The 18,834-nt window shown below is 43.8% G+C and overlaps 1 protein-coding gene across 2 annotated transcripts in view; it reads left to right on the forward strand.

Moving 5' to 3' along the window:
• The window catches only part of FAM117B (family with sequence similarity 117 member B), an 81,462-nt gene that overhangs the window by 43,294 nt on the left and 19,334 nt on the right, over positions 1 to 18,834 (forward strand). Inside the window, exons 3-7 of one of the 2 annotated variants that reach the window (XM_090044769.1) lie at positions 3,773 to 3,865; positions 4,378 to 4,491; positions 10,712 to 10,852; positions 13,310 to 13,535; positions 17,312 to 17,432. In XM_090044769.1, the coding sequence (XP_089900895.1) occupies positions 3,773 to 3,865; positions 4,378 to 4,491; positions 10,712 to 10,852; positions 13,310 to 13,535; positions 17,312 to 17,432 (695 nt within the window). The remainder of the gene's footprint in view (positions 1 to 3,772; positions 3,866 to 4,377; positions 4,492 to 10,711; positions 10,853 to 13,309; positions 13,536 to 17,311; positions 17,433 to 18,834) is intronic. The other variant, XM_090044770.1, reaches the window with a different exon arrangement.

The following is an 18,834-nucleotide window of genomic DNA, read 5'->3' on the forward strand; positions in this document are numbered from 1 at the left end:
TCTTCCCTGGTTGCCTGTACCAGGTTGAGCAGCACTTTACCTCTTGTTAGTCTGTAGACCTCTTGAGTAAGATAGAGGTTATCCACACACTAGAGGAAGTTTGCGACCACTCAGATTTAGCCGAGCACTCTTCCCAAGAGATGTCTCGGTAGCTGAAGTCTCCTGTGACAACCATGGTCCTGGAGCATGCGGCCTCAGCCATTCCTAGGTGAACTCCTGGTCAAGGTCTTGACTTTGGGTGGGAGGTCTGTAGTAGACTCCCACCGTTGTGTCCCCTGTGCCATGTTTCCCACAGATTTTAACCCACAGGGTCTCCAGTTGTCCACCCAGGTCACCAGTATCAGTTTGCAGGGACATGTAGCTCTCCTTGACAGAGGACACCCCCGTCACTTTTGTCTACTCGCTCTCTCCTGTACAGGGTATAGCTGTGTATACCTGTGGTCCAGTCATGGGTAGAGTCCCACCAGGTCTCTGTTATTTGTGAACTTGTCCTCCTGCTTATTCCCTAAGCTCCTGGCATTTGTGTACAGGCAGGCAAGTGTCCCCTTGGGGGGCCCTTGCCTTGCCTACAGATTGTTCCAGGGCTGGGGCAGGAGTGGGCTCCCTTAAGTGCCTAGGCCTGCTAGGTTTGCAAGGGTTGCTTAGCAGGCCAGCAGTGGGTCCCCCCCATCCCTAGCAGGCTTAGTTTAAAGCCCAGTGGAGTAGGTCAGCCAGTCTAGCTGAGAAGAGCCTCCTCCCCAGTGGAGAGAAGTTGAGGCCGTCCCTTCCCAGGAGCTCACTGCCTCTCTCGCCAAAGAGTGGACTGTGGTCATGGAAGCCAAAACCTTCCCAATGACACCAGCATCACAGTCTTTGGTTAACTACCTGGATCCTCCTCTCACTCCTCTCCACTGTCCTGGGGACAGTGCTTTTGACCTGCTGCTCACAGAAAGGAAAGAATTGGTGGGGAATGTAGTAGTGGATGGCAACTTGGGCAGCAGCGACCCTGAGATGATGGAGTTGAGAAATTTAGGTTGGATATTAGGAAAACCTTTCTCACTAGGAGTGTAGTAAAACATTGCAACCTGTTATCCAGCGAGGTTGTGGAATCTCATCCTTGGTGGTTTTTAAGACCTGGGTAGACAGAGTCTTAGCTGGGATGATATAGTTTATGAGGCTGGTCCTGCTTTGTCCAGGGCTGAATCAATTCAGTCTTTGGAGGCTAGTCTAAGCTAACAGTAAGTTTAGCAGGGCAGGAGTTTAGTTGGAACATGTAGGTTGTAGACTGTGGCTCTGCCCTGGCTCCAGACCATACTGTCACTGCTGTAAGGAGCTAGGGCAGAGCCATGACCCACTGCCTGCATGCTCCCACTTGGAACGTGCAGGCTGCAAATCATGTTTCTGCCCTGGCTCCGGGCCACACTGTCACTGCTGCAAGTCCTAGTCCAGCCCTGGAGCAGCTCCTTGCCCTGCTGTGCACCCTGCCAGTGCTGCTGGGGCCGGTCTCCAGGGAAACCCCAGCCCCACCCTGTCACAGTGGGACTTCTGCTGGGGTCTCCATGGAAACTGGCCCCAGCCATGCAGGCAGGGGCTGCTGGGAAATGGAGTCCACTGCCAGCCAGATCCAGCCAGTGGGCCAGACTTTGCCCCTGGTTTGTTCTCTCCAAAGCTCTGAAAGGCCAGTGGAAGGGGAGGAGTGGAGAACAACAATTGAGCAAAAACATTTCACTTGGGATACTTCATACTGTCTTTCCTCTTAGCAAACCTTGTTTGTGAGGAGAGGGATGCTACAACAAAACCATTTATTTTTATTTTTGTCACACTGCAGAACAAAACAAAATAACTTGCCCTGTTGGCTGTCTAGGGATAGATTCCTGATACAAAACACACAGAAACTGAACTCCCACATGCAAAGATAGAAAACTTCTCTTGTACATTTTCTTTGCAACAAAATCTTTCTCTTTCTCACACCATACCATTCTGGAAAAAAAGAGGACAGCGCAGGCCAGTTCATAAAGGCACTATGATGAATGCTCCCAGAAATGCACCTGAAGCATGCAATTATGCAAGTATTCAGTGTTGCAACAGGTAGCAAAGTTTGTACACAGAAGGGTACCTGGTTCACATGAACTGGGTGGGAGCCTACTGCTCTTTTCTCTCTTCCCTCCCGAGCAGTTCATGCTACTCATTACATGGCTGCATGGTAAGTGAATGAAGCGTCCCAAGCTGTTGTGTGGGCTTGGCAGCACCATATTGAAGATGCTCCATTTCCTCTCCTTACACCTTTGATCACAGGCTTAGACTTTGGAATCTGCAGTCTGGGGTGAAAGGACTATGGGAAAACAAGGGGGAAAATCCCTTAGTATGTATGTACTTCATATGTATGAACGCCCCCCTTTCATAGTGTTGGGGAAGGGATTTCTCCAGGTGATTACTAGCTAAGTTATGTCGGTGTGCAACCATCACTCAGCACAGAAAGGGCAACTGTAGAAACCGTTGTCTTTATATTAGATGGACACATGAGGGGCCACTGATCCCCATAGTGGATACAGTTCACTGAGAGAGCTTGAGACAGCAAAGCATGGTTGATGCTATTGGGAAGCAGCAAATGATGTTACATCTCCGTTTAACTTGCCTACCTTACTCTGACTCGCTATTTGCTTACCTCTTACAATTGGGAATATACAGAGCCCCTCAAAATGACAGGTTAATTGCTAGCAATCATTATTCTGTGATTTGTCTTTGTGCATGTTACTAATAGGCCACCTTCCTCTTTGCTTCAGAATTCTGTTCTGTATCCTTAGTCCTCTTTCTGAAAAGGAACTAAGGTAGTAAAGGGGTTTGTTTGCACCCTGATACAGGGTATTTTAGTTGATAATGCCTTGATGCAGGAATTCTCACCCTCCCAGGAGATTCAACTTTTCAACAGTATTCTGCAATCTGACACCAAACATACCGTATTAAATAATTATGCACAGTTACCTGTTTAAGAATAATTATTGGTAAATAACCTCTGTATATTCAGAATAAGTGTTGAATAGTGTTCAGCAAAATACTAAGGGCTGTGTACAGAACAATGAGGATAAAACAAGGCATTGAATAGCAGCTTCTTCAGTAAGTAATTACTATTCTGTCTTCTAAAGGAATAAGGGATTTGGTATAACAGTATTATGATACTTACTATATTACTGTATCATAATGTAATGCCCTGCAAGCATCCTGAATTAATTTTGCACTGACCTCTTTAATTAGGGCACTTCAAAATTTCCTAACTTTTGAAAGGCCACGATAGTTGTTTAATATTGTCCCATTAAATGTGTATTGTTGCCTATAGACAAGAATATTTGCTTATTCACTTAGCTCAACAGTACTGAAATTCTCTGTCCATCAGCACAGGTTCAAATTTAATACCTGGTGTATTAATCACTAAACTGAATGGACACTATACCATATGAACATAATAAATCAAATTATTTTCTTGTTTTAAATTAAAAACTATATGTATGTTAGAGTAATATTTAAGATGATAAGATTTTCCTACATATGAAATGGGAGGGAGGTCTGCTATGTAGACTAAAAGTTTCAAAATCTGTATTCAGTTGTTCAGACCTATATCCTCATTCTTGTTGGAATATCAGAGCTGGCACATAAGGTTTTTATTCAGTTATTTATGTTTTCTAGGAGTGTTTTGAATCTGGAAGATCATAATTTATTTCAGTCCTGTAATTTGTCTGTGACTCTCTAGGAAGAATAAGCAAGACCCTCTTTAATCAGTTTTGTAATCTCTCTGCAGACAGAGAGTGCCTGGGCTGAAGAATATTTAGAAAAGAAGAGAGGTTCTCACAAGCGTTCAGCATCATGGGGCAGCACAGACCAACTCAAGGAGGTCAGGAAAGCTATTGTTTGAAATATGTTGGGTCAAGCCTGTTTTCTGTATACATCATTGCCATTAGCTTTGAATAAGCACGGATGTTGAAGTGTCCTGATGTGCTGTGTAAAGTTTGGTGAGAGAGAAAATAGAAATACAGAATTACTAATCTTGTATTTTAAAATATACCTTGGGCCAGCTGTTATTTTTAATTTATAAGATCATGCTACAAACCACTAGTTATTAATGCCTGCAAGGGAAAGCAGCAAGAAAGTGCTAGAAGTTCCTGCAGATCTTGATTTTTAAAATGAGAACTAATATTTTAGTGTTGTGGTTCTATAGTTGTAGGTAACTGATTCAGCTTTACGCTAGCACACATTAGAAGATTCCCAATGTTACAGATGTATTCAAAGGAATTACCTTTCTTTTTTTTTTTTTAAATCGTCCATAAAGTGAACTTGATGCAGTTGTTTGTGCACCTTATGATGCAAAATATGCTAACTGAAGTCTAATACACTTTGCTTTGCCAGATTGCAAAATTGCGTCAACAACTGCAGAGAAGTAAGCACAGCAGCAGGCATCATAGGGATAAAGAAAGACAGTCTCCATTCCATGGTAACCATGCAGCCATTAATCAGTGCCAGGTAAGGCTATTCCTTTTTTGCTATTATGCAGCTTAATAATATTTTAAATCTGTGTGTTTTAGATCATGATTTTTAAAGAAACTTTGGATTGCTGTTGAATGAATTTATAAATGTTGAATGCACAGATCATTTTTCTTGTGAAAATGATGAACTGGGTGCTGAGTGCTTGCCCACCTGGAAAAAAGGAAGGGTTTTGAAATTAACACTGGCCTGAAAGGCATTCTGTTCACTTTGTGGTGAAAGAATGATGGTTTGTAAGGTAAGCAAGAAGAATAGTGAATTCACAGATGCAAATTACAGAGAAACCACATTTTTGTCTAAAATAATAGAGTAGGGTAAGGCAATACATTTACTTAATTGTTTTATTTTGTATCCCTAAACTTATCCTCTATTTTATGATTATGGAACAGTCTAGATCTTCCTCCTGGGCTCTTCTTTTTGTATGTCTCATTATCGTACTCTTGAGTTCCTATAGCAGGGGCAGGCAAAATGCAGCCTGTGGGCTGAATCCAACCCGCCAGGCACTTTGATCCGGCCCACGGCGTCCACCAGTGAATTGTACCCCGCCCAGCCTTTCTGCCTATGAGGGTGGGTGCGAGGTGCCCATGTATACATACGCCCCCCCAACATATACTATTGTGCCTCACTCCCACCCTCGGACAGAAGGGCCCAGCCAGGTCAGCACACAGCTTCCAGGTGGGGCTGCTGCTGTTGCAACTGCCAGGGACCTGCTTGGCTTCCTCAGCGATCTGCTCAGTCTGAGCAACAGATACAAAAGCAGTGGGGATGAGGGCAGAGCTGCAGCTGGGCAGGAGCACAGAGTGTGTGGTTGGGGCTGGCTGCAGCGTGGAGCCCATGCCCAGGTTGGTGGCTGCAGCACAGAGCTCAGGTGGGCAGGATATGGGTGTGGGGATCCACCCATACTTCTTCCCCCCCCCATGGTGTGCAGCCCCAGGAGGTGGTGGTAGCAGCAGCAGGTGATGGCGCTTATGCCCAGTTCAGGTGCCTGTGCCCAGCACGCAGCTCCAGCTAGTACGGCACATTGTAGCAAGGGGTGCAGCCCAGTCAGGCCATTTATCGCCAGTGCTCCCAACCATGCATGCACAGCTCCTGCACTTGTGCAGTACTGGGGGGGAAGCCCCATGGGCTGGAGCCAGCTGCCTTTCCTGCTCCCAGACCTGTGTGGTAGGAAGCAGAGAAGGCAGCCAGCTCCAGTATGTGGGGCTTCCTTCCCGTGGTGCATGAGTGCAGGAGCTGTGCATGCGTGGTAGGGAGGGCTGGCAAAAGAGACGGTCCAGTGGGGCTGAGCCCCTTGCTGCAATGTGTCATGCTGGCCAGAACCAGGTACCAGTGCCCTGATTGCCCCCGCCTGGTGTTGCATTGTGGGGACAGTGTGGAGGGTCCACCCTCACCACCTTCCCTCACCCCATAAATATCATACACCCCTACCCTGCCACCACATACCCCAACATACTGTATGCCCCCTAACACACAGCCACACCCCCTCAAACTCCCACCCTACGCACATGCACACTACATGATTAAGAATTTATTATTGAGTTCTTATGCAATCCTCCCTATATACAATATGCAAACACAAATCATGATGAAAGTATTTTTTGTAATAACGTCAAAATATATTACAGTAGGTGTTTTGACTTTTAGTGTATGATTTTTTTTTCTGGTTCTAAGATGGCAGCCCCCTCTCCCAAAAGGAGTATTTCCAGGGGACAAAGAGAGGGACTTCAGGTGACAAAGGTCAGGGTTAGGGGTGGGACTTCGTTCCCAAGCTGCCGACCAGGGGACAAGACTATCCAGGCAGACCTCGACAGCTCACCAAACCTCATTAAGCAGCCCTCTAGCCAAACTAATTACCTGCCCCTGTCCTATATTGAATTATCAAGAAAGCTTCACATATAATTTCTTCTTTGCTTCAGCTAAATAGATTTTTGTCATGACTATAAGGGCCCCTATTACTAAGTATCTCCCTGTATTTTCAATAATTTGCAATTTTATATTGTAATGATAAAATAGTAATATGTTTTGTTGAAAGGTCAAGCTACCAGTAGTGAATCTCCTATAAGATTTCATTCACACTGATTACTTTTGAATGTACATTTGCTGTCACTTGGTCAACCTACAACCTCTACAACTTACAAATGCCAGGTAAAAGTATAATAGGATCTGACGCACAATAAACACAATCACATGTATAGCATAGCCATCATACACATTCAAATTAAAGCAGGATAGAAATGGACTATAAAGTTATTAAACATTTTCCAGCTCTAATTTTATAGCAGATTGGACCTTTTTAAGGCATAATAGTTAATTTGCATGTGTAGCCAGTCTATATTAATTCTGCAATTAACTGGGCAATTGCATAATACATGTAACATGTAGAGGGGGCCTAAGTTGTAGCTAGTAATCTCTTTACAGTTTTAAGTGTTAGGTATTGTGCCTGAGAACATGAATTATACACACAAAAGTTTAAGACCACTTTAATTTATTCCTAATAGTTTCCTTTCTTTGGCAAACTAGAGTCTGGACCCAGTACATCAGTCAATAGGAGTAAGTCTCTAGCCCTTTCTATTGGAAGTCTACTGGTCTTGTTCTTTCCCCAGACTTCTTGTATGTGTGTTGTTTTTCAAAAAAAGAATAATATCCACTAAAATGATCAAAGGTGTCTAGGTCCCTTTATCTTCCCTAATAACATCTTAAGATGTTACTTGTTTCTCATTGCATTATTTTATCTTCATGGGTAGTTTATTTTCTGTAGCTATTAGGCCCTTGATATTTCTATGCTACAAGGAAAGCAAGAAGTAGCTTCTTCTGTTGAAGTTGGATCTCTTCATTACTCTTTAACATCTACTGCAAAGCTTTCTTTACCAATGTGTGTATTTATGTATTTTTTATATTCCTATTACAATAAATAGATGGAGGCAAGCCACAGGAAAGGCTTAGAAGAATTCCATCTATGGTACTACTTAATGCAAGAATACTGGTAGCTACTTTATGAGGTTTAGTGTACACTGTTTGCTGAAGCTGTCAAAAATGTTGACTTACTAACAATTGCCGGAAGGATTTCAGGGTTTAGCAGTTGCTTAGGTGATGTCAGTAAAACACCTGTCGTTGTTGTCCTTCCAGAAGACTGACAATGCAGGAATTTCCTATGAAAGGCTTTAAACTGTTTCAAGGAAGGTGGTAAATGTCTGTAAACCTGAATATGCTACTGCCTTTCTATTCATACTTCCCTAACAAATAATCTGTTGCATCACAGTATGAGAACAGATCTTTGGAGTTGAAAGTATTAGGGGACTGCAACAGATCTCTTGATCCTTTTCATTACTTTAAAGTCAAAGTTCCCCTTTTGCCCGTGACAGATGGGAGACTTATACATTTTCAAGAGTAGTACAATGGCTCTCAACAGTTTGGCATTTTCCATTGTTTTGTGGTTATTAATATGCTTAAAATGACAGTATTTGACAATTTCTTACCAACTCATTCTGGTAAATTTTGGGGGGCAGGGAAGAAAAAGTATTACACAAGAGCATTGATTGCCTGGAGCACAGACACTTGTCAGGGGAAGAAACTTTGGGGAAAGGGCACACATCTCCCAAATAACATGTAAATAATTGACTGGAGACATGAGTGAAGAAATGTTCGTGTTTAAACTAGAAGAAGGCTCTTGTCATCTATTCTGACTACTTCACTCTTCTGGGATTTTTCCCTTAAACATTCTGGGAAGAATAACCTCTTTTTTTTGAATGAGAGGATAAATTCTTTAATTTGCCTGGTTTTATACTGGGAGTCATTCAGATTCAGGGAGCTTTCTATAACTATGCAGGCTCATTGTCCATAAAGAAGATTAGCTCTCCGTAGTTGATGCGTGGAAAAGACCTTTCCAGCTTTCCTCCTAAAGAGTCTGCTGTTTCAAGCAGTCATCCCCACACTGATGTTATTTCAACACCTGAAAGCATTTTTCTTTATGGTAGGCAGAGTTTTAGGGAAAAGCATCTTGAAATCTACTTTAGTAGTGGGAAGTTGGCACCCAAGGCACAGGCTTACTAGCCATACTACATAATACTTATGTGCATGGTTTGACTTCTGCCTTACTAAAGCTAGGAACATTAAAGGCCATGGGGATGAACTGACTAACCAGTATGGAAAATGTTTTCAGTCAAACTATTAAAGTTTGCCGAAATTTATAAACAACTGAAAATAAGGTCTTGTAATGGAAAATGTCTGGCTGCTTTAAAAGATGGTGGTATGACTTGTTATGATTAGAATTGCATACATTTCACCAGAATTAACATAACGTGACTTTCTTGGCACTTAGGGTGGGGGGGGGGACGCAGATCGCGTGCATTTTGGAAATGATCTCTAAAAAACAAACAAACAAGTCTCTTAATTAACCTCAGTAACTACCTGAGTATGAATTTTAAGATAGTATGTATATCAATTCTTTTCTTGTCTCTGCCTATATGTCTGTTCTCATTTGAGTTCATGGTGTCTTAATTGTGTTTTTCTTGCCATTTCCTTTGTCTTCTGTTGTTCAAATTAAAACTTGCTTCACAGAAAACTCTAGGCTGGGGCCTACCCTTCATCTCTTAATCAGGTGCCCTCCCATTCGGCCAGAAATGTTTGTTGTAAAATGAACTGCTTTTATGAAAACTTTCTAGCAGGTCTCTAAAATTTCCATGAATTGTCCTGAATTTGTACAGAATAAGTTTTTTATGAGATGCCAAATATCGCTCTATATTTTCAGTAATTTGCAATTTTATATTGCGATGATGAAATAGTAATATGTTTTGTTGAAAAGTCAAGCTACCAGAAGTGAATCTCCTATAAGATTTAATTCACACTGATTACTTTTGAATGTACATTTGCTTTCGCTTGCTCAACCTACATTGCCTTTTGTTAGGGAAAACCAAAACTGCATATATTGTTATTAGGAGTGTTCTTCCACTATTACTTCATGAATGAATTGAAAAGGCTAGATAATCAGACATTAACCTTCCAAAAATGTGAATTTTTGAGGTCTGAAAAGAGACTTTAAATGGGCATTTTATGTTTTCGTAGCGTAGATGCAGTGTAGTTGGAAGTGGAATTTTTATATAACTCAGTCTGAATGTTTTCGGAACATATTTGACACACATTTTTGTGATTTAAAATGGATTTTGGTTTCCTTCATAGATTTCATAGACTTTTAGGTTGGAAGGGACCCCGGAGGATCATCAAGTCCAGCCTCCTGCCTCAGGGGCAGGAAGTCAGCAGGGATCATAAGATCCCAGCATCCAAATGTGCCTTGAAGGTGTTCAAAGTAGGTACTTGAACCACCTTCAGCAGCAGTCTATTCCAAACTCTGGGGGCTCAGACCATGAAGAAGTTCTTTCTATACCCAGCCTGAACTGAATTTTGTTTATTTGGAGATGATGAGAGAGATCCTGCACACTTTTCATAATGGATCTGAATGGATCTCTGTTTTAGGGGACAAGAAAGTAAAAAAAGAAGCCGATGCAGCAAACCCTTATTCCCTGAACACCAAGCTTTGTTTTGGGGGTCTCTCTTTGTTCTTGCATGCAGGGAAAGTTTTTAGCTGAGGAGGATGCTTATATCCATAGTTATGTAGCTATCATGCAGAAAAAGCCTAAATGAATAGGTGAGCACAGTAGTCAGAGACTATTCCAATTAGAACCAAACATGGTTCCTATCAGTTTTGTATAATACAGGCTTTTAATGCTGCATAAACACTTAAGAAACAAAGTAGCTAAGTCCAAAATAGGTCTCCTCTAATAAAAGAGGTAGAGTTCCTGTGAGGTTAATCTTGAATGTTTGTATTTAGCCTTCCCATTTTGCAAAACAACATGGAACCTAGAGGTAGATTGGATATAGGAGTCAAGTAATGACTTCTGAAGCTAGAGTGCCTCCAAAAAAAAAGTTTCTTTAGTTTTTTTGCCTATTACAAATAAACCATGAAATCATTTTGGAATGTCTGGGTTTTCATATAAAAAGATGTTTGCCTTAATGCAGCTATTTTAAGTTGATGATAATTATTATTAACAAATGACCTCTGGCAGGTTAAACATTTTTTTTGTTTTTGTTTTTCCCAGCAGAAATTTTTATCCTTTTAACTGTAGTATCAGCTATCGTTTTAAGCATTTTACAAGATGGTGCTATAAATCTACAATGTTTTCTCACTTCCTCTATGGTTTTCCAGGCTCCCATCCCAAAGAGTGCGCTTGTCCCTGTGATACCCATCACCAAATCAGCAGGCTCCCGATTCCGAAACAGCATAGAGGGCCTAAACCAGGAGATTGAGATAATAATTAAGGAGACCGACAAAGAAGAACAGCTTATTGTAAGTATCAGTTGTCCCCAATATTCTTCAAAATATAAGGTTGGTTGGTTGATGATTTTTTTGGGGGGAGGGGTTGTTTTGGGTTTGGGTTTTTTTTAAAGAAATTTTGGTTCTGCTTCAGTCTTCCACAACTGAAGGAGTACAAAAGATTTTTAGGGCTGCACCAATAAAGATTTTCTTGGCCAATACCGATAGCCAATTATTAAACAGCCATAGTGTTCAATACCAATAACCAATTTACAGGAGTGCAGCTGGGCAGCATGGAGAGCAGCTCCATGCAGGTAAGTCTGTGGAGGGGAAGGGGTTTTGGGGGCATAGATCAAGGTCCCCACAGTGAGGGAGGGAGTTGGGGCAGGGAGCACTGCCCAGCCAGGGTAGTGAATGGGACCTCTGAGGCCAGGGTGGGGAGTGGGATGAAGCCACAGGCAGCTCATCCAGAGGATCAAGCGCCACTGCCACCATTTTTAAGTGTGGGGACACTTTTAACTGGAGGAGAGAGCATGGTGAGGGTGCATGCAGGCTGTCCACTGCAGCTTTGAGGCTCTCTGCTCTTCTGTCTTTGTCCCAGGAGCCCCACACCAGCTGTACACCCTTTGGCCACCTGGCAGTGTGGGGCACAACTTGCCATCCCTACTGTTGCCAGGCAGGCAGGAGGCACGTGGATGTCATGGGGTTCCTGGGGGGAAAGGCAGCAAAGTGGAGAGCCCTGAGCCCACAGCCAGCAGCCCACATCCACTCTGTGCACAAATCTGAGAAGGCACATGCTCCCCCTGATGCCTTAGGGGTGTGCTAGGCAGTGGGGAGCCCTTCCCCCATGCCCCCTGGACAAGCCACCCGCAGCTCCATCTCACTCCCCACCCCGGCCCTGGGTCCCATTTACCATTCTGGGGCATGGAGGAGAGAAGAGGTGTAGTTGTGAGGGGTACAAATCAAGGCCCAAGGGAGGGAGGAGTGCCCCCTGCCCCACTCCCCTCCCCTCCCTCCCTCAGGCCTCAATCTGTCCCCCAGCAGTACCCCTTTCCCTCCACAGACTTAACTGCAGAGCGCTGCTCTCCACACTGCCCAGCTGAGTTCCTTGCCACATGCATGCATGCAGCTGCGAACATGCACACAGCATCCATGGGTTCTGGCCAGAAGACATATTATAGAATCATAGAACCAGAAGAGACCTGTAAGATTATCAAGTTCAGTCTGCTGCCATGGGCAGGAAATTATTGGGCTCAGATGAGCTCAACAAGGATGAATACCTCCAAGGATGGTGACTGCACCACCTCAGCTGGCAGTGTGTTCCGGATTCTGGTGACCCTTTCAGCGAAGAATTTTTTTCTTACATCCAGCCTGAATTTACCTTCTGTTAGATTATGTCTATTGGTCCTTGTCCTCCCTTGAGGTGCCTTCCTGAAGAGTTGCTCCCCCAGAGTCTGATGCTCACCCCTGACGTACTTGTAGGCAGCTATCAAGTCACCTCTCGTCCTTCTCTTACTCACACTGAACAGGCCCAGTCTCCAGGGTCTTTCCTCATAGGGCCTATCCTCCATGCCTCTAATCATGTGGGTGGCCCTTCTTTGTACCGTCTCAAGCCTATCCACATGCTTCTTGAAGTGTGCCTAGAACTGGACACAGTACTCCAGCTGTGGTCTTACCAGTGCCAAATAGGGAGGAGCACCTTCCTGGATCTATTGGCAACACATTTATAGTTTCATAGTTGGTAGGGTCAGAAGGGACTTGAGCAGATCATCAAGTCCGACCCCCTGCCACGGCAGAAAAGAGTACTGGGGTCAAACGACCCCAGTGAGTTGTTCGTCCAGCCTCCTCTTAAAGACCCCCCAGGGTAGGAGCCAGCACCACTTCTCTTGGAATAACGCTAGCCTATGCACACCAGAGTTTTATTATATTTATCAGTGAACATTATTGGCTACACTGGCCAAAAAAAGCCAATAACAAATTAAAAATTATGTTAATTTTCCTTTTATTGGTGCTGATACAATTTGCAACCAGTATAAATCGGTGCACCTCTAAAGATTTTCCTGAAGCATGAAGGGGGAAGGTAAAAGATTTAAAAGGATGTTTGCAACTTCTGCAGTTGTAGAAGACTGTTAATTATTGATAAACTTGACAATTAGTACAGTAAATCAATAAAGAAGAAACATTTCCTACCTTTTATGTTGGAGAATTGCTTTAAATGTACCTCTCTGGTCTCCCCACACCTCTTCCTTCAAAACTCTAGAAATTTCTTACATGAATTTGTTTTCAGCAAGTTTGATTTAACAGCAACAAGAAAGGACCTGTTCATATTTAGTAGGTTATGATTTTAGGAATTGTCTACTCTCCTGAAGTATTTTGGTGGAGTCTGACATGTATCTAATTTTCTTCAGGTTTATACTCTGCTGGACAAAATTTAAGAAACTGCTTAAGATATGAAGTAGAGGCCTGATGAATATGTTCTGTTTATAACAGCCACAAGATATTCCAGATGGACATCGTGCTCCACCTCCAGTGGTCCAGCGCAGCAGTAGTACTCGCAGCATTGATACCCAAACACCTGGTGGTGCAGATCGGAGCAGTAACAACAGCAGCCGTTCACAGTCTGTGTCCCCCACCTCATTCCTCACCATCTCGAATGAAGGTAGTGAAGAGAGCCCATGTTCTGCAGATGACCTTCTTGCTGACTCCAGAGATAAAGGTGTGGCATAAAAGGGTTCTGCTTTTACAATATTTTAAATATGAAGCATATAGTATTCAGGACTTCCTTGCAGTGCATTGTGTTCAGGATGGATATTTTTCAGGATGGACTGTGTGTAGTATACATTACCTCCCTCAGTATAGTGACTGGAAGGAAAGAGGGAGATCTTTCTATTTTCCATGTCCCTAAGTATGTTCAGATGTGCTCTGTGTGTGTATGTACGTACAGATACCATTGTCTGCAGTAGGAAAAATTCTGATAGAGCTTGCAGCATTACTTAGTTTCTAGAGAATTCAAGAACAATGAATACTAAGCTTCCGTTTTTGAGATGGGCTCTACCTCTGCAGACTGAGGTGCATATCATCACTGTGGGCCGTATCTTTAACACCCCTGCTTTAGGTGGAGTTTCTGGAACATGACAGCTCTGTTTGATCAACAGCTCCTCTTAGAACCCGTTTTCTTTTCTTTTGGTTTTGTACTGAAGTACATTCTTTCCTCCTCCTGCTCCATCTCTGTTTTTATTAAGCAAAAGGTAGGGTATGGTGGCACCTTAGGATGAAGTAGGTTTTTGCCTACAAAAGCTCATGCCTCTCTGAACCAATTAGTTTCTAATGGCGCTTTACACATGGTCTGGGGGTGGGAAAGGCGGTGCTTTAATTAGTGGCTCCGAGAACCGCTCTAAAGTGCCACTGCATCTTATGTATCAATGTCTCCGCACTTAAAAAATGGCAGTGGGGGTGCTTGAACTAAAGCTCCTTTGAGCTTTAATTCAAGTACCACCACCACCATTTTTAAAGTGCGGGGGTGCTGATACACAAGATACAAAAAGCTGGAGCACTGTAATTGCCACGCTCCAGCAGACTTAGTTGAGTCTACTTCTATGCACTGAATTCCAGTGGATCAGACCAGCCTCTGCGTTTATGTATAGGTGCCTGAGATAACACTGCCCTATTTTTTGCCTGACTTCAGAGAAACAGGGCTAAGTGCTTCTCATCGTTAGTGAAGAAATCTGAGGCTCCTTCAGCCAGGTGAAACTCCATTTCCCTCTTACTTCTTCCTGGCCTCCTCTTTGACTGCCAAAACAGTTTCCTCCGTATCCTGTTTTTTAAGCTGTGTCACTCCTTTAATTTTCCCCATGGATGGGGAAGCTAAATACCATTTTTTGCCTAAGGGAGATTCATATCCCGTGGAGTGTGCTATTTGTACGTTGTTCACTTCCCTAGTTGGGGCAGATGGATGAGGCCAAGCTCCAGGTTTACCTTTGGGGTTAGCTGCTGGTCCTGGAGTGCAAAACTCAGGTGGGTATAGACCTTCCATAAGTATGAGTTTCTTCTCTTATCATTGGTGGCAGAGAAGTCTTCAAATGAGTGTAGACGCAGGAATGATTGAAGCAAGAGTTACCCATCTTGAGAGTTTAAAGTCTGTCATCTATCTCAGATTTTGCAGTCCTACATGGATCCCAACAAAAATTGGCAGCATCCAAGACCATGCACTTGTTCTGCAGTCAACCTTTTTCATACTTAAGAAGCACAAGGATAAGCATGTGAGATGCTATGCTCTACAGTTTCTTTTTCAGCTGTGTGTCATGCGTCTGACACTTCAACATCAAATTCCACAGTGGCATCAGTGCTGGCTGCTCCATAAGGAAATTGCGCCTCTTAGTACGTTCCTGCTTTGTTCTGTCCACCCATCTCAGTACCTCTGCAAGTGCCACTGTTTCATGATTGTGAATGACATAAAAATCCACCCAGAACTTGAATTTCTGCAAGGATGATATCAACTGTAGATCCTTCAGGCCTGCACTTTCTGATTCTAATCAGTTTGAGGGCCTTTTAACACCACCAGTTGAGGTCTTCTCAGCTGTCCATTTTTCTTTGACTAACTCAGGATGTAGTGGTTACAAGAGCAGAGAGAGCTTCCAAGTACATTTATATCTCTCTTCCAAGGCCATGAAACACCTGAGGAGAAGCACTGGACCTCTGAGCTGCCTCCTTATGTCCCCTGACTTCCAGCTTTGTGGTCTCATGTGCCTTTTTCCTGCCTTTTTCCCATGTGCCTATCTTACCCAAGGTTTCCCACTTGGTAGGGGTGATTCCAGGGACAGATCTTGACACTAAGATAAGGTATCCTGTAATTATCTGCATGTACCCAGTTAAGGTAGTTCTTATTGCTGAGACAAGATTTCTTTTTGGCAGATGCCTTCCCTGCCAGCACATGTGGAAAGATTAACGGACATTATCTGGTCCTTACTAGGAGTGCCATTTTTCTGTACTTGTCTACACCTTCCTTTCTGGTGGTTGCTGTGACCAATGAAAGGTATGTAGAAGTTCCATAACACCCCAAAAAGACAAGGAGCCAAAGAGACTGAATTCCTGTAGAGAAAGCAGTATTGCTCTGGTAGCGTGCAGTTCAGTTGCCAGCTACCAAGCACTGTTGGCCTGCTGGTGTCTACTATCCTTTACCCCAAATCTTTTACAAGACATGGGGGCAGCAGTCACTGCCCTACCTGTAAAAGGATACTTGGTGACCGGAACTTCTATTCAGGCTGCTGTGTATACATCTTCTTGGACTGTGGTCATATCTGCCTTCACAAGATACTCCTCTTGCCTTCTGAGCTCTGGTTTTTGTAGGGGAGGTAGAAAACCTCCCTAAACCAGAAAAAGTTTTTGCACACCCTCAAAGAGAAAGCATAAATACCATCCATGCCCCTAGCTAGAGGTAGCCTCAGCAGTCATATCCTGCTTCATCCTTCACATACCATACTTCAGAGGACCCAAGGATGTGCCAGCATAATCATGAGAGGAAGTAGTCTACTACTGCAGCCCCTTTTACTCTGCATCCCTTGGGAAACGAGCAGAATCTTCAGGATGGTTGAAAGATGCATTCTTCTACCTGTGGATCCATCACTCCTTTTCCATTTTGACAGTCCTTTGCCCCTTTTCTAGCAGTTATGGACCCACATCCCAATAGACCAATGGGTCTTAAATACTGTTAGAGCTTATTACACCATTGGGTTCAACATAGTGCTTATGCCCATCTCCCTTTAGGGGAAGACCTTCCTTATGATGATTTTGCTTTGAGAGTTAAGTCTCCTGCCAGCTAGGCTCAGGAGGCCCCAGCTAGGCTCAGTAGTATTTCTCTAACACAGCAGAGACAATTTTACTGAGGTTCTTGGCCCTAGAAAGAAAGGGAGGACAATATCCTATCTTGGACTTTGTAAACCTAAGCTCCTTCAACTTCATGCTCTCAAACTCCAAATGCATTAGCCACTGTTATTTAGTCTTTGTAACCGGGGCACTAGCCATTTGGACAGCCCTGCCTTACTTCAACAAACAAAGAGATGCAAGATATTTTCTTCTTATCTCCTCCCTCTGTCCCAGGCAGACAGAAGATTCATCTCTGGTACTGTTCCATCTGTAACCAGATAACTCTAGGTTAGTATTTATTAACATAATGCTCTGAGACCTATCTCCCCATGAAGTGGGCGTTGCTTTGGGATTGCTCACAATGGGACATGCACATGGACAAGTAGTCAAAGGCAAAGGAGAAATCACAGGAATGGGGTATTCTCTTGGGTTCCGAAAATGATTTTGAGAGATGAGGTGGGGCAGCTAGTTTTAAGATGAGCAGGTGTAAGGTGGGAGGGAGGGGGGGAAACACTTCATTTAACTTCCTGATGTTGATAATGAAGCATTTAGATTTTGGGGGCAGAAGGAGAAGGAGTGTTTTGAAATATGGATTAGTTTAATGACTTAACTGGATTCTCCACTTAACAGAGAATGGGAATAATTCTCCCCTACCCAAATATGCTACCTCACCGAAACCCAACAACAGCTACATGTTCAAACGTGAACCTCCTGAGGGATGTGAGAAGGTTAAAGTCTTTGAGGAAAGCTTGTAAGTATCTCTTCATTTGATAAGAAATAAAAATAAACAGGCTGATTTGAAATCAGTATACAGGAAAATGTGGCTAATTAAACACTCCAAAGGATAATGAAGTGCCTGACTGACAAAATATTAGTAGTTAGTCCTTTTCAGCTGTTCTTCAGAGAGATTTTGCGTGCCATAAGGATACACTAAAGAATGATTTTTTGATGTTTATAATGAAAAAAATACAAAAGCTCCAAGTATAAATTGTATACTCTGACTTGCTATATGAGAATTGGAAAATTATGTAGATAAATGGTTAATGTAAAGCTTCTAATACAAAACATCAGAATGCATGCTGTACAAGAATTACATGATTCATCAGTAATCCCTCACAGTTGAGGATGATTGTCTTCCATGATTGCTTTATTATTGGGTCCAAAGATTACTGATGAGGCTGATCTGGGATCAACAGACTCTGTTGCAGTTGTGATACATGTTTCCATGCAGGGTGGGTGGCTCTGGATTGTTGATTTGGTCTGTGACACGTTTCTGTCACTCCCACATGACCATTGGAGGAGTGGGGCTGAGCAGCCTCTATTTTAACTTGGGCCCTCAGGGCTGAGCCAGCAGTCTGCTGCTGGCAGCCGGAAGAACACCACCCAGCTGAGCAGCTATTCAGAACATCCATGGAGGTAAGGGCAGGACCTATGGGGATGATAGGAAGGTCCTGGTCCTGGGGCAATGACTGAAAACTATACCTTGATGGGGAAGGATGGCCTGGTGGGGCTTCCCATAGTGGGGCAGTTCCTCAGAAATGCCAGGACAGTTGCCTCCCCAGTGAAAGGTGAGTAGGGGTGCTTTACAACCCCAGCGCCCGCTACCCAGTGGGTAATTTTAGAGCAGGGACAGACAATGGGGCGAGGCACATCTGCAGACACCTGAGCCTGTGGGGTGTAAGACCTTGAGCCCCAGAGAGGGGGCATAGAGTTGGCCTCAGTGAGGGGGCAGAAGAGGGCCCCGGTGAGGGGCCAGGAGTGTGTAGAGAGGCCTGCCAGAGTAGGGTGCATGGTGACACCTGAAGGGCTGTGCATGAGGAGTGTAGAGTAGGGTCTGCACAAGCAGGTCTGAAGGGCTGCACCAGGGAGTATATAGAGTAGAGTTGTTTGGGAAACCCAATGGGCTACACATGGACCAGCCCCCACAAATGAGGACATGAGCAAGTTGCCCAGAGAGGGGCTAGTGGCTGAGTTCAGCACAGTGTGAAGTATAAGGCCGGTGGTCACAGGGTCTGAAGGGCTGTGTGTGGGCCAGCCAGAGTGGAAGTAGGAAAACCTGAAGGGCCATGTAGAGAAAGGCACAAGGGGGGCTTGAAGGAGCTGCACAGATCTGTGGTGAGTTGGGAGTGGCCCACTGAGAGCGGGCAGTGTGA

Source organism: Crocodylus siamensis, chromosome 4 (genome assembly GCF_052110815.1).
Source record: "Crocodylus siamensis isolate JL-2025a chromosome 4, ASM5211081v1, whole genome shotgun sequence".
In the NCBI taxonomy this organism is placed as follows: Eukaryota; Metazoa; Chordata; order Crocodylia; family Crocodylidae; genus Crocodylus; species Crocodylus siamensis.